This window comes from Zosterops lateralis (genome assembly GCF_965231275.1).
Source record: "Zosterops lateralis genome assembly, chromosome: 7".
Taxonomy (NCBI): domain Eukaryota; kingdom Metazoa; phylum Chordata; class Aves; order Passeriformes; family Zosteropidae; genus Zosterops; species Zosterops lateralis.
The window spans coordinates 12,353,852-12,367,580 of record NC_139767.1 but is presented as its reverse complement, the minus strand read 5'-3'; the positions used below and the strand labels follow the sequence as shown (position 1 = coordinate 12,367,580).

General features: G+C 54.1%; 1 protein-coding gene across 1 annotated transcript; it reads right to left on the bottom strand.

The window, feature by feature from the left end:
• Positions 1 to 3,559: 3,559 nt before the first annotated feature.
• FZD5 (frizzled class receptor 5) lies at positions 3,560 to 8,013 on the bottom strand (the record flags this gene model as incomplete). The annotated part of the gene is made up of 1 exon (XM_083865687.1): positions 3,560 to 8,013. The coding sequence occupies one exon, from the start codon at positions 8,011 to 8,013 to the stop codon at positions 6,292 to 6,294; it is 1,722 nt and encodes a 573-aa protein (XP_083721813.1). The 3' UTR covers positions 3,560 to 6,291.
• Between the last annotated feature and the right edge of the window lie 5,716 nt (positions 8,014 to 13,729).

Genomic DNA, 13,729 nt, shown 5'->3' with positions numbered 1-13,729 from the left:
GTTAAAGGTGAAGAGTGTCTTCTGTACAGCCGCTGGATTCCACTGCCCCTCAAAAAAAGGAAAAAAAAAAAAAGAGAGAAACCCCAGTGTTGTGTTAAGGCCTCCCCATTCCCCACACCAGCCTATCATCTTCATTTGGTCCCCATGGGCTGCAATGTCTGGGAGCAGGTAGCAGAGTCCTGTGAGGGAAACAGCCCTGCATGGCTGCCCAGATCTTCCCACATGGTCTTTGGGTTTAGAACTTGACTTGGGCTGCTGAAATAAACCCCTCACTGACAGTTTCTTTGCACCTCAAATGGTCTTTAAGTAGGGCCACTCTCTCTGGAGGTGATTTGATGGTTTTTAAGGCCTCCCTTGAGGAGCACTAAATTGGAAGCTACAAGTGACCAGCTCCTGGATTGACTTGTGACCTAACTGCTAATGAGCTTTACTTCCCTCAGCACCGGCAGGTGCTGTGTGGGATTGGCCTGGTGCTCTCTGCTGTGGGGCTGCTCCAAAAGAGCCACTCACTTTGAGCTGCTCAGCAGAGACTGGGGACACTCCTTTCCCTTTCTTGCCAGATGAGATGAAGACTTCCTGCTAATCTGGATGGCAGGTGAATGACATTTCAAGCTGATGGCAGCTTCTGCAATACATCCTGCAGGAGACAGCTGCTATGAACCTAATTTTGCTTTGAATATTACCTGGCTTTAATTTTACTGTAGCCCAGAGCACATTCTCAATGGGATTTTGATCTATTCAACAGATACTAAGCAGGCCTGAACTCCAACTCGGCTTCTTAAGAGGGAAAAAATAGCAATTCCATTTACTCTAAGAGAGTTAGATTCTGAAAAACACAGCTAGCTAAACAATAACATGTAAACCATACAGCTCCCTTTTGAAGTGCTGGGCAATAATAGTGTTTCAGAAGGAATTTCATTTAGGTGGTTCTGCTGGACAATGAACCGTGAAGGGGAAATACCCTCCAATTTGCACTATTCTATATGCTGGCAACACTTTTCTCAAAGAGGCAGAAGAAAAGTTAAAATCATGGTCAGAATACTGGAATTACAGAGACTGTAACCTACCTCTGCTCCCAGGGAAGAGCAACTGGCTATAGGATCAATGTACCTTGTTTTTCTCAATCCAACAGCTGAATAATATTTAATCTATGTTGAGGCTGATCTGCTTTTAGTTCCAGGGTAGCACTCCCCATCTGGCAGTAAATGCTGTTTGCAGAGACAATAGCTGTGTTACGGCCCAGCAAGAGTGATGTGAGCACCAGCCAGACTAGCAGGAGCAGCATGTGTTAGTCAGCAGGGGCAGGAGGCCATGGAGGTGTTTGTGGGCTCCAGGGTGGATGCCCTTGGGCTCCAGCAGCCCCTTCCCTTTGTGTACAGGGACTGTGTATTTTGTTTCCAAGGGAATTTTACGAGAACTACTTCAGTTTGGGTTTGGCAGTTAAGAGGACAGGCACTTGAGGGATGGAATAAATGTCAAGACCACTGCTCCTGGATAAGAGTATAGGTGTCAAGCATACCCTGAGCAAGCAGAATTGGACAGAAGGGCCATTGAGGCAAGAGCTTGCACAGGAGGTTGGCAGGAGTGCTCAGGGCAGGGTGAGCTGCTCCGTTCAGAGTTCAGCACTGGGCAGGCTGCAGCCTCCATCCTGTCCTGGGATTTCCTGTAGTGCAGGACAATGACTTAGAACCGGCATTTCATGTAATTACCTGGGAAAGCTATCCTTGCACCAAATAAGCTGTCTGCCAACAATGGAGTGAATTTCAGGGTGCTGCCAAAGTGACTGTAGTGCCCTTACTAATACCCACCCCCCAGTAGACTGGCAAAAGAGCACTTAAATGGCACAGCATGGACCTGGTTGTCTTAGGATTGGGGAAGTCTCAGCCTGCCTCCACGGACAAAGTATTTTCTAGGTGAAATAACCACTTTGGCTTCTGATCTGTTATATTAAAAACCTATTTGAAGAGCTACATGGTCCCTTTGCCATCAGACACTGCCATTCCCCATGCCACCCAGCCTGAACTTGTGCTGCATTTGCACAGTTCAGCCCCAGGGAAGCTGGTGACTGCCTCGAGGGTGGCTGAAGTTGACCAAGCGGAATCTGGAGAGCACAGGAGCTCAAGCATTAGGCCAGCTGTGCAGGATCACATGTGTGCTCACGGGGACAGAGTCCTGCAGGTGATTCACACACTGCCTCCAGGAAAGGCCCTTCCCTTGCTCGGAAACAGTGGCTTGAGGTAGGCGGTGGATGGCAGTGCTGCCAAACTCCTGTTTACTGAGGAGCTGAGGACACAACAGCTTCCTTGCAGGCTAGAATGACAGCAAGGCTGCCAGCAGGGTGCTGGAGTTACTTCCGGGAGCAGGCAGTGAGTGTCCATAGCTCCTTGAGAAGAACCTGATGCTGAAATGGTTCATGTCCCCTCCACAGACCAAAACTGCTGCCCTTCAAGCAACAGGATCAGCCCCAATGGTGTGTTTTGCCTGTACTTGAGCATGGAGGGGCAGATCCCTACAGAATCAGGTGAGTCAGGCTGTGGGACTGTCAGGTTTATCACTGGGTGCTGGAATGCTGCTTTCAGGTAAGAGATCCTATCTGGTGGGACCTGGTGTGTGCCTACACACCTAACTAGATAGCAGAGTCTTGTACCATTAGTCACCACGGAGCCAGCCTTAACCCCTTGCTGTCCCTCCCCAGGTGCTCCTTGCAACAGGAGAGGTCACACAGCAGATGGCAACACGGCCACCCAAATGGGCCGGCGTGCAGCATCCCGCTGGGTATGGAGCTGTCATCTGCTTGGCCTTAGGAGTAGCAAAGGGCACCTCTTCAGGGCCTGATCTCCGCACAGGGCAAGGGACACGTACTGTGCAAACTGCAGAACGCCAATAAAAGTTGATAGTTAACCCTCTTTTAGCAGCGAGGCGTGACCTTGGCCCGTCATGGAAAGCGCTGTCAGCGCAGTCACCGCCACAGCCCACCCCGGGGCAGAGCCCCCAGCTCAGGGCACAGCCCCCAGCTCAGGGCACAGCACCAGCTCAGGGCACAGCACCCAGCTCAGGGCACAGCCCCCAGCTCAGGGCACAGCACCCAGCTCAGGGCACAGCACCAGCTCAGGGCACAGCCCCCAGCTCAGGGCACAGCACCAGCTCAGGGCACAGCCCCCAGCTCAGGGCACAGCACCAGCTCAGGGCACAGCCCCCAGCTCAGGGCACAGCACCAGCTCAGGGCACAGCCCCCAGCTCAGGGCACAGCCCCCAGCTCAGGGCACAGCCCCCAGCTCAGGGCACAGCACCCAGCTCAGGGCACAGCCTGGCTGCACCACCCAGCCCAGGCACGCCGGCGCTGAGGGCACGGATGTGTGGCATCCTCCGTGCCAAGGGCAGCTCTGCGTGGGGTTTGTGCACACGGAACATGCTATTCCTGTGCCACACAATGTAGCTGCCTCACCAGTTCCCCACGATCCCCAGGGATAAGAGCCCTGCATGGCCCTCCAGCACACACCTCCCCCTCCCCATGACAGGTAAGCTTTTAAGGTAATAAATAATCTAACAGAAGCAGAAGTAAAGAAAACAATACACAATATTTTTTTTAATCCTCATAAATAACTAATGTTGATACTTCTCTTTGAATAAAATTTCTTCAGCTTTTCACATAATATAGTACAGTTATTTAAGCAACATTGAACAGCATCCGTAACGGAAGAGGCAAAACCCAACATGTAAATTGGCTACAGCAGACAGGGCACACGGCAACGGCTCCTTCCCCCCTCCTGCCACTTGTTGCTGAGAAGCCAGGCTCAAACACGAGTTGATTGTATTACCCTACCATTAGATCAAAGCTGAAAACGCTCTTGCATTTTTCAATAGGCAACGGTTTGTAGCTAATCTTGGATTTCTTTACACAGTCAGTTGCACTTTGGAAAAAACAAAAACAGCAAAATACCACCCTTGACATGGTTTTGTTCATTGTATTGCATGATGTATGTTTAGCTGTATCTACAAAAGGCACTATAGAGAGAGAGGAGTCCAGCAAGGTGCAAACTGGAGGAGGTTGAAATCATTCAATGCCCTGGATTACAGCACGAGACTACCCACAGTGTCTCTGCGCCTGACCTGCCTCACTGCTGAGAACACACCTGTCCCTAACCTGTATCAAAGGTCACTACAGCTCCCGTATGTACAAATTAGGCTATAATACAACTATTTACAGTTTGTAACACAATATGGTGCAATTCTGTCCACAATAAAGCACTCCAACATGCTGCAGGGGGTGAGCCCTATTGCAAGAGTGTGGATGGGTGCAGCTGAACAGCCCCTGGTGAGCCCTCCATCCTTGCACCTCTGTCTCCTCTATCCAGGACACCCCAGAGATACTCATGCAGTACCTTTATCCGGAGACGTGCCACTTGACTGTTCCCTCACTTCCCAGGTTTTTGTTTTAAAATGAGGTGGAAACCTTTTGACAGAAGTGGTCCACAGGTGTTAAGAACAACCTCAGATCCTTGCAGTCCTGCAGGGGCACAGCCAGCAGTTGTTCTCCAGTGCTTGAGCAGCTGGGTCACAGTGCCACACTTGAAGGAGGGCAAAAAGGACTCCAGTAATGGCTGGGTAATTACATACATCACCACTGCTTAGGGCAGGGGAAAAAAAAATAAAACACAGGTGCTTTCACAAGTGGCCTGAAGCCAGAGGCAGCCAGTCTTATCCCGTGCCACAGCTGGAGCTCCTTGCCCTGGCTGCAGTTAGTGACTTTGACAACAGAGCCCCTCACCATTATTCTACTTACTGAAACCCAGCTGTTATCAATGCTTAATGCCAAGCAATGGTTCTGTCAGTGCTCAGCTGCTGTCTGATGCAGGGAAGTGAAAAAGGCTTGGGAAGTCAGAGGAAAAGAGGTACCATCACTCTGCTAAGTTTTCCCAACTTAACAGCTCCCTCTCAAACCCGGTACTCTCTCTAGCAGAGGCACAGCTTTGAAAAAAGCAGCAACAATATTGAAGCGAACTGACTGCAAAACCCAGCTGCTGCTGCCTGGCTGGGACACCCCTGAGCAGCCACTGCTCACTGCAGGAGTATAACCACCCTTTTAGGGTTGGTTGTGCCACGCTCAGCTGCTGTGCCACATGCCACAGCTAGCAGGCAGGACACAGGGCCTGCCTCCCCCACCCCAGGTAACTCACACAGGACAAGGGAGACAAGGAACTCATCCCGCTGCAGAAGTGAGAGGCACGAGCAGCACTGACCCTTCCCAGGGCAGCTCAGAGAGCCCTGCTCGGTGCAGAGCCAGCACTGCCAGGGCTCCCTGCAAACCCCGTGCTGGGCCAGCAGCCTCCCCACCCACACAGCCCTTGTGCAGCCCCTGGGCCCCCGGGCTGTGGCTCCATGGGCACTGGAGCCGGCTGCCCAGTGCAGAGCAGGGAGTCAGTGCCACCCAGCTGAGCCCACCGGAGCCAGCTCCTGCCCCGTCCTGAGCCCCTGGCTAAGGGAGCCAGATGTGCTTGCCCAGGGCAAAAGGGACCGCAGGGGATCACCTGGTCCCTGCCCGCACTGCAGACAGCTGGGACCCTGTCCCTGTGGCATATCCTCTGCACGGCCCCTTGCTCCTGCACTGCCACCACCCATGAAGCCCCCAGCCCAGGCAGCTCCACCTCTCCTGCTCCATGTGCTGCTGCCTAAGCAGGGCCAGTGGCTGGTCGCACCAGGGCCCCCAGCCTTCTCCTCTTCAACATGCATTTGTGCCTGGGGGCTCTGGGGACACTGAAGGCAGTCTCCTGCTCTGCCCAGGGCACCCATGAAGGCAGCATCCCTTGCCAGCTCCCCCAGACCCACTCTCTGGGCTTTAGTGAAGGGCTCAGTCGCAGCGTCAGCCCCCACCTGGGGTTGGGGGCCACCATCTGCCCTGTCTGCTACAGCTCTGCCTTTCACCCCAGCACCAGCAAGACCTGCCCAGAGGCTCGTTGTGGGACACAAATCAGTGCTTGAGGGCTACTGCCACCTTACTGGCCCACAGGCAGCAGCATCCCAGGATGCCAACCAGGATGTGGGATCCCAAATGGGGCATAGATGGCAGTGCCAGGCTCCAAGCCTCTCTGTCCCTCTGCCCCCACATAGCTGGCAGCACCTCCCCCTGCCCTGCCTGGGGCTGCAGCTGCTCCGTGCCCATGGTCCCAGACAGCATCACCATGGTGGGGCTGAAGATGCCAGGGGTGGCCCAGCTGTCACCCCATCTTCTGTGGCCCAGGGTCTTCGCAACCCTCTTTTCCCTGTGGCTGGGGTCACCAAAGCTCCCTCCGGTCACACGTGGGACAGTGGGACCTGCTTGTGGTAGGAGGCCATACTGGGCAGCACCGTCCTGCCCACCAGTGCCGGGCTGGCCTCACCGTACACAGAGGCACCCACAGGCTTCCTGGCCCGGCAGCAGCGGGTGGTGAAGCGCCTCCAGGACTCCAGTGTCTTGCCAGACCAGATCCAAACACCGGAGGTGATCCCCACCACAAGGCACATGAAGTACTTGAGCATGAAGACGGCATAGTCAGGCTTGGGGCGGTGAGGGTCCCCTGGGCAGGAGCAGTTCTGTGCCTGCTCCCAGGCCTCCCGGTTGTGCTGCTCATAGATGTAGCAGGCAATGACGATGGTGGCAGGCACAGTGTACAGCACGGTGAAGATGCCGATGCGGATCATCAGCTTCTCCAGCTTGTCAGTCTTGGTGCCGCCCTGCTTGATCACGCTGCGGATGCGAAAGAGCGAGACGAAGCCGGCCAGCAGGAAGAGGCTGCCGGTGAAGAGATAAACCACCAGCGGTGCCAGCACAAAGCCACGCAGATTCTCCAGGCTCTGGTTGCCCACATAGCAAACCCCGGCCACCGGGTCACCGTCCACAGAGCTCAGTGCCAGGACGGCGATGGATTTGGCACTGGGGATGAGCCAGGCAGCCAGGTGGAAGTACTGAGAGTAGCTGGCGATGGCCTCATTGCCCCACTTCATGCCGGCTGCCAGGAACCAGGTGAGGGACAGGATGACCCACCAGATGGAGCTGGCCATGCCGAAGAAGTAGAGGAGAAGGAAAACCACGGTGCAGAGAGCGGGGCCCGTGGTCTCGTAATGGATGTGGTGGTGCTCCGGGTTACAAGCCACACTGGCGTGCCCCGCCACCAGACGCACAATGTAGCCCAGGGACACAAAGAGGTAGCAGGCAGAGAGGAAGATGATGGGGCGCTCGGGGTACTTGAAGCGCTCCATGTCAATGAGGAAGGTGGCCACCGTGGTTGAGGTGGAGAGGAAGCAGAGGATGGACCAGAGGCCGATCCAGAAGGTAGCGAAGGTCTTCTCATCCTGGGTAAAGTAGGGCTGGTAGCAGGGGATGGCACAGTTGAGCACCTTCCCAGTCCTGATGCGGTTGTACAGCGGATGGGACTCCTTGGAGATAGGGATCAGGGGCGCTTTGCACTTGCAAGTCTGACCACAGTCCAGCCCCAAGAGGCGCTGCCCATCGAGCGGCGTCAGGTTTTTGGCCACGTCCTTGGCGGGGCGCGTGGGCTTCCCAAAGAAAGGCGGCAGGGTGGTGGCTTCCGTGTGGTTGTATCCCATGCAAAGCACCTCGGTGTCCCCCAGCACCGGCAGGTTGTCGCAGTTCATCCTCTCGGGCCAGGCGAAGCCGTACTGCTGCATGATGGGCGAGCAGCCGGCCTTGGCCCGCTCGCAGACGGAGCGGCAGGGGGGCAGCGGCTTCGTGTAGTCGGACAGGCAGATGGGGGTGTACATGCTGCAGAGGAAGAAGCGCAGGTCCGGGGAGCACTGGATCTCCACCAGCGGCCAGAACTGGTGCACCTCCAGCCCGGCCTCGTCCTGCGTGTCGTGGTTGAACTGGTTGGGCATGTAGGTGAGGTTGTAGCCGATGCCCTTGCACATCGGCACCGTGATCTCCTGGCACACCAGCGCCTTGGAGGCGGCGCGCCCCGCCGCCGGCAGCCCCAGCAGCAGCGGCAGCCCCAGCAGCAGCGGCACCGGCAGCCCCATCGCCGCCGCGCGTCCTACCGCCGCCGCATGTCCCGGACACCTGCCGCCTCCGCTCCGGGCGCGGGGCCCCGCCGGGAGGAGAGCGGGACCCGGACCGCCGCCGCCGCCGCCACCTGCGCTCTGGGGCGGCCGGGCGGCCCCGCTCCGCGCCGCGCTCCGCCCCGCCCCACACCCGCCCCACGCCCGTCCCCGGCCCGCCCCACACCCGCCCCACGCCCTGCCCCCGGCCCGCCCCCGGCCCGCCCCCGGCCCGGCCCCGCCCCCCGGGGCTCCCCGGGCCGGCCCCGCGTCCCGCGGGGGACACCCCGCTCTGCCCGGCTCGCTCCCAGTCCCGCGGCGGCCCGGGGACAGGCGGGCTGGCGGCCAGGGGCTCAGTGACGGTGCTGCCAAACCACCGCTGCCCCGCATCCGTGCGTCTCCTTCCCCTCTCGCCCGCCGGGCCCCCCCCGAGAGCCGGGACCCTCCGCCCCCGAGTGCCGCCCTGCCCGGCTTCCCCGGCCCGGCGCCAGGAGCCAGGGAGGACGGAGGAGGGAGGAGGGAGGGAGGGAAGCAGGCGGCGCCCGCGGCGCTGCTGCCGCTTGGCCCCTTCCTCCCCGGGCCCGTCAGCCCCTCCTCGCGGGAAGGGGCCGGGGCTCGCCCCCGTAACGGGACTGGGACGAACGGGGGGAAACCCTGGGTGGGGAAGGGAAGACGCGAAAGGGTCCTGGCCGGATTTGCCTTGCTCCGGCCGTGGCACATCAGCCCGGGTACGAGGGGCCCTGCAGCAGCCCAGGCTGCCCGGCGGGGCAGCGCTCCCGACCCCCGGCAGGCTGAGCCCCGGCGGGAAGGCAAACCACCTCTGCCGGGTGCCGGCAGCTGCTCTACCGCATTCCTGCCCCGGATCCCCGTGGGCAGCCCCCTGTTCCCTCCCAGGCGGGTGCAGGCGCTGGGGCCGGCGCGCACCGACGGGACCGGACCGGGGCAGCGGCTGTGCCCGGGGACCGCGGGGTGCTGCAGGGCCGCCGGGATGGGCACGCTCAGCTGCCGGGATCCCAGACCTCCGCTCCATGCATTCGTGAACACCGAAACTGCCAGCCTGGTTTTCAAGCGCTCCCCTGAAAGCCCTGAAGTGCACAAAATGTTCGGGGCACCCAGGGCATCAGACCTGCTTCTGGAGCCAGATTCGGGGGTCACAGACTGCAGCTGCTATGGCACAGCCTTATTCTGGCCAGGGCAGAAGGCTGCTCCCAAGCCCCTGCACAGGAGCTGCTCCACCTCAGGGGATGCGGATAGAAGGGCAATTTGGACCAGAGCACTTGCATCCGGTCCTGGATCTACTGTCAAGACACACCCACAGCACATCACAGACACAGGCAGCTTGCATTCAAGGCCTGATGCTGGGGAACACCAGCACCCAAAATATGCCTAACTGCACCCACAGCTCACAAAACAAAGACTCAAAGCATGACTTAGCTCCTGCCTTCCTTCCAGAAGTAAAACCTGGCTTGCTTATTGCTCTGAGGCAGTGGCAGATGTACCCATGGGCAGAGCACTGACTGCTGATGACCAAAGTCATCAGGGATTTTAAGGCCAGAGATTTCATGACCACCCCTGAGATCCACATCCATGCAGCCTAGGCATGCATATTGCTTGGCGCTGTCAACTTTGATACTTAACAACAATTTTTTTAAAAAATGAAAAAAAAAAAAATCTGACATCCCATAGCTCTTTGCTTTATGCTCTAAGTTTTCCCTGTGATAGAGCTATACAGAAGAAAATTACAAGTCACACGTTCCTTTGGAAGACACTGGCATATCCTTGTAGCAAGAGTCATAACTTTTAATTCTCCCCAACAATGAGTTTCCGTGAACTAGCAGCCCAGCAGAAAGCAATCACAGACAGTTTCATTATGGCTGTCAGTTGATTATCCAAATTATAGCTGAGAGCAGAGGGCAGCCTTTTTATTATCATCATTGCTGTACAATTAGAAAATGCTGATGAAGCTCCATAAGAGCACAAATTCTCTTTTTTGTTGGCATTTTTCATTTTTATAAGCATTCTCTTGGGCAGTATCTTAGTTTGATTTGACACACAATGGGGAATGGGTACATAAGTGGGAAGGGAGAAGACAGGAAGGGGAAAATAGGGCAGCTCTTCATTTCAGTTAATCTATCAACTCTTGTAGCCTGGTTCAGGTTTTGCCACTCCTCCAGATATATCTAATTCTTAGAGCCTGGCTGTAAATAATGCTATATTTGCTACACTGGGGACACATAAAATCCAATTAAGAGCCAGGTAGACATCTGTTGGCTTGCTCTGTGCTTCTGTTTCCCTTTTGTTTTTTATGAATATGTAGCAGAACAACCAGAGCTGGATTAAATATGGTATAAGTGCAAGTGCAGTTGATAGGTTTGTTACTCATCTCTTCAGTACGAGAGTACAGTGCTTTATGTGCACCCAGCACTATTCGTAACAGAAGATGTGTCTGCACAAGACTTACTGTGTCAAACCCTGCAGAGAGAAAAGGAAGTGTTTTCTGTCCCAAAGAAAATGCTTTTGTAGTTAAAAATCTCTTAAATTATTAAAAATCACTTTACCTTTTATCCATGTGCAGGAGTGTCCATGAAGCTCCACCATGCTAAACAGGCCTGCTTGAGAGTTCATCTAATCCCTGCTCCTGGCTCCAGCCCAGAGGTTACAGGCATGGACTGACAATACATGTCCTCACAGACATACCATCCACCTACTAAGGCATTTTCAGCTGGGATGCAGTGGTTCCTAGTAGAAGCAGAAAATAAAAAGGTGTTAAGTATTTCTGTATTTGGTTCTTGCACTGCTGATTGTCAAAGTACACAGTTCACCTGGACAAATTGCTTTTGTGAAGGTCACCGTGACTCTTAAAAGACTTTAGAAAAGGACTGAGCAAGTTTCCTTTGTAAAGACTGGCTATTGCCCTTGCCCTTGTTAGAGGACTCAGCAGACTTTCGCAAAGAGCTTTTCAGCTCAGGCTTTGGGCAGCGACAAAGCCAGAGAGCACTGATCTCGCTCTTGGCTTTGCTGGTACCAAAGCAGGGCAGGAACCTCCTGCCCCTCTTGTCATAGGATCAGCACACCACCCCTTGGCCCTCGACCCTTTTTGCTTGAAGCGGCAAATCCTGGTTTTGTCTGCACTGCTGACAAGACTCCAGCTCCCAGGACGGGAGCGGTGGGGGCCCAGCACAGGTGACTCCGGTCTCCCGGTGCTGGTGGGCAGCCTGCCGGTCACCCCAGCTGGAGGCTGTGCTGGCTCAGGCATTGCTGGAATTAGCAGTGACCCCTGATAACAAACTGCTTGAGTGACGGGGTGCTGGGGACCATAGGGTGGTTTGCAGCAGCGCAAGACTGTGCCTTACTGCCTGTCACAAGTGCAGAACAGACATCACTTTTGGCCTCATGGTGCAGCCCCCAGGCAGCTCCAGCACAGCAGACCACTGTTTACTGGTACAAAAGGATATCAGTGTTTGCCCCACACTGAGGATGTGGTGGCTGCATGCTGCACCAAGGCAGGTGTGCTTCTGCTTCCTGTGGCAAGTGTTTGCCTTCCCACCTGAGAGCTGCAGCTCCAGGCTGCCTGTGCTGCAAACCCCAGCACCAAGACTGACCTCGTGTAACAGCACCTGCAGCGGGGGCTCCTAAATAAGACCAAGGTTCTTGCTGCACTAGAGGCAGGAGGAAACTGACAGGCAGGGAGACAGAGGGACTCTTGGCCCTTTGCAAGCAGGCAGAGCAGAGTGAGAATCACTGCTGGCTTTTGCAGAGGGACCCTGGCACCCAAATCCTACTGAACAGCAGCAGGGGTGAACATTTCTCATGTGCCCAGATGAATTAAAGGCTGTGGCCTGGGGACAGGAATTCAGATTTTAATCACTTGAATGCTTTTCACCATGCCTTGCTGAAATTCCCTTAAGAATCCTAGCTTACATTAACACAATTTGTTTTTATATACACACCTGTGCAATTACACAGCTTAACATATTACAGGAAAACAAAACTGTGCCAAACTGTAGCCATATCCAAAAAGTTACATGGAACTTGAAAACCTCTGAGTGAATTAATCCAAAACTTGATTTCTAACAGTGACACAGACTTCAACAACACCTAACACAAGTGCTGCAGTTTGTAAAATGCCACCAAAAGTTCAGGTAAGTAAGACCAAAATAAAATCAGGAAGAGTGGCTGCACATAAAACTAATCTTGCCAAACTCATCACTTATTAATTAACTATACTTGTACATATAAGTGCACACAAAATGTATGTAATAAGTGTTCTTTGGTCTCCCCAGGCACTGGGAACCTTCCTATGAGCCACAGTTGGAACACTGAAAGGATGTTCCTGTCCTGAGATGCCACTACCACAGCATGCAGAGACAGGATCAGGGCCCTGGCCCAGAGGTGCAGGAGGGTTGGTGGTGATGAGGATGGGCCTCTGCCATGCCACAGCCATGGCTGGTCTTCAAATCTCCTTACTGTGACTCCCACAACACTAAGATAAAGAGGAACCAGTGAAGTTCCTTACATCTAATTTTCTTGGGGGGTATAGTGCAGCCTGAAACATCTGAAACTTTTCAGATATGTAGTTTTTGAAACACATCACATTATGCTTTTTTTCTTTTCTTTTTCTCCCATGGGCCCTTGAAAAGAAAACAGTCCCCATAGTGAAGTTGACATGATAAATTAGTATGGCCCTGGCAAAGCCCTCACTCTTCATTTGGCAAATACTTATTTATGGACTTTCAATTTGTGGCTTATGTAACAACAGGGTGAGTGACTTTCAAAAAAGCTCTGCCATGTATTGACCTGATACAGCCTAATGGGTCCTTCAGAGCAATTAGGATTTATTGTGTTAGCATCTATTGTGTATAGAGACCATTTTAAAAACATGTGTTATTTACCCAGAAAGCAGTAATGACTGTTTAAATACAGTGAGATTGTTTTTTTAACTCTTGCAGCTCTATACATTGCAAAGAAGTTGCTCCAAATATTCTTCAGAGTTAAATATTTTGCTCCAGTCCAGATTATTGGCACATATATTTGTATGCCTATAGCTGTAAGTGAACCGAGCTCTCAGGAAAGCTGCAAAATGAGCAGCCTTGAAGCATGGAATCTGAGATATTTCTCTCAACCAAGGGGCCAGTGCTTGCCACTCTAGGGGTCTGAGCAGCTCAGGCCTTTTCCTAACTTGGAGAGCAGGGCACTTCCCATGAACCACGAGTTTTGCCCTGTCTGATCTAAAAGTCCAGCAAAAGTGAGCTTAAGAGCCACGAAGCTGTGGTTTGCATCACAGCACCTCTAACCCTCTACATGCACATGAGGTGGGGCCATCACCACTTCCCTGTAACCTCCTGGGGACCAGCATGCCAGAACACCAGTGTTGGCTTCTGAACACCAATGCAGGTGTGAGAAGCCAAACCCCTGGCCAGGCTCCTCAGAAGGCCTGAAGGGGTACAGCTTTGCAGCCCAGCAAAGATTAGCACTGGCTTACACCAGCTCTGACTCTGACCACAGAGTAAAACAAACCCCCAGCTCATACACGGGAGCCACCAAGTGCCTCTATGAAACAATAACAATACAGAAAAATTACTTGACTTATCTTCAGACCAATGCTGTTTTGATCAGCACTATCTCAAAAATACTTCTGTCCTTCTCTGCCTTTTTCCTACCCTCTCCTTTGCTGTATGAGACTTTTGGGGTGAAACTG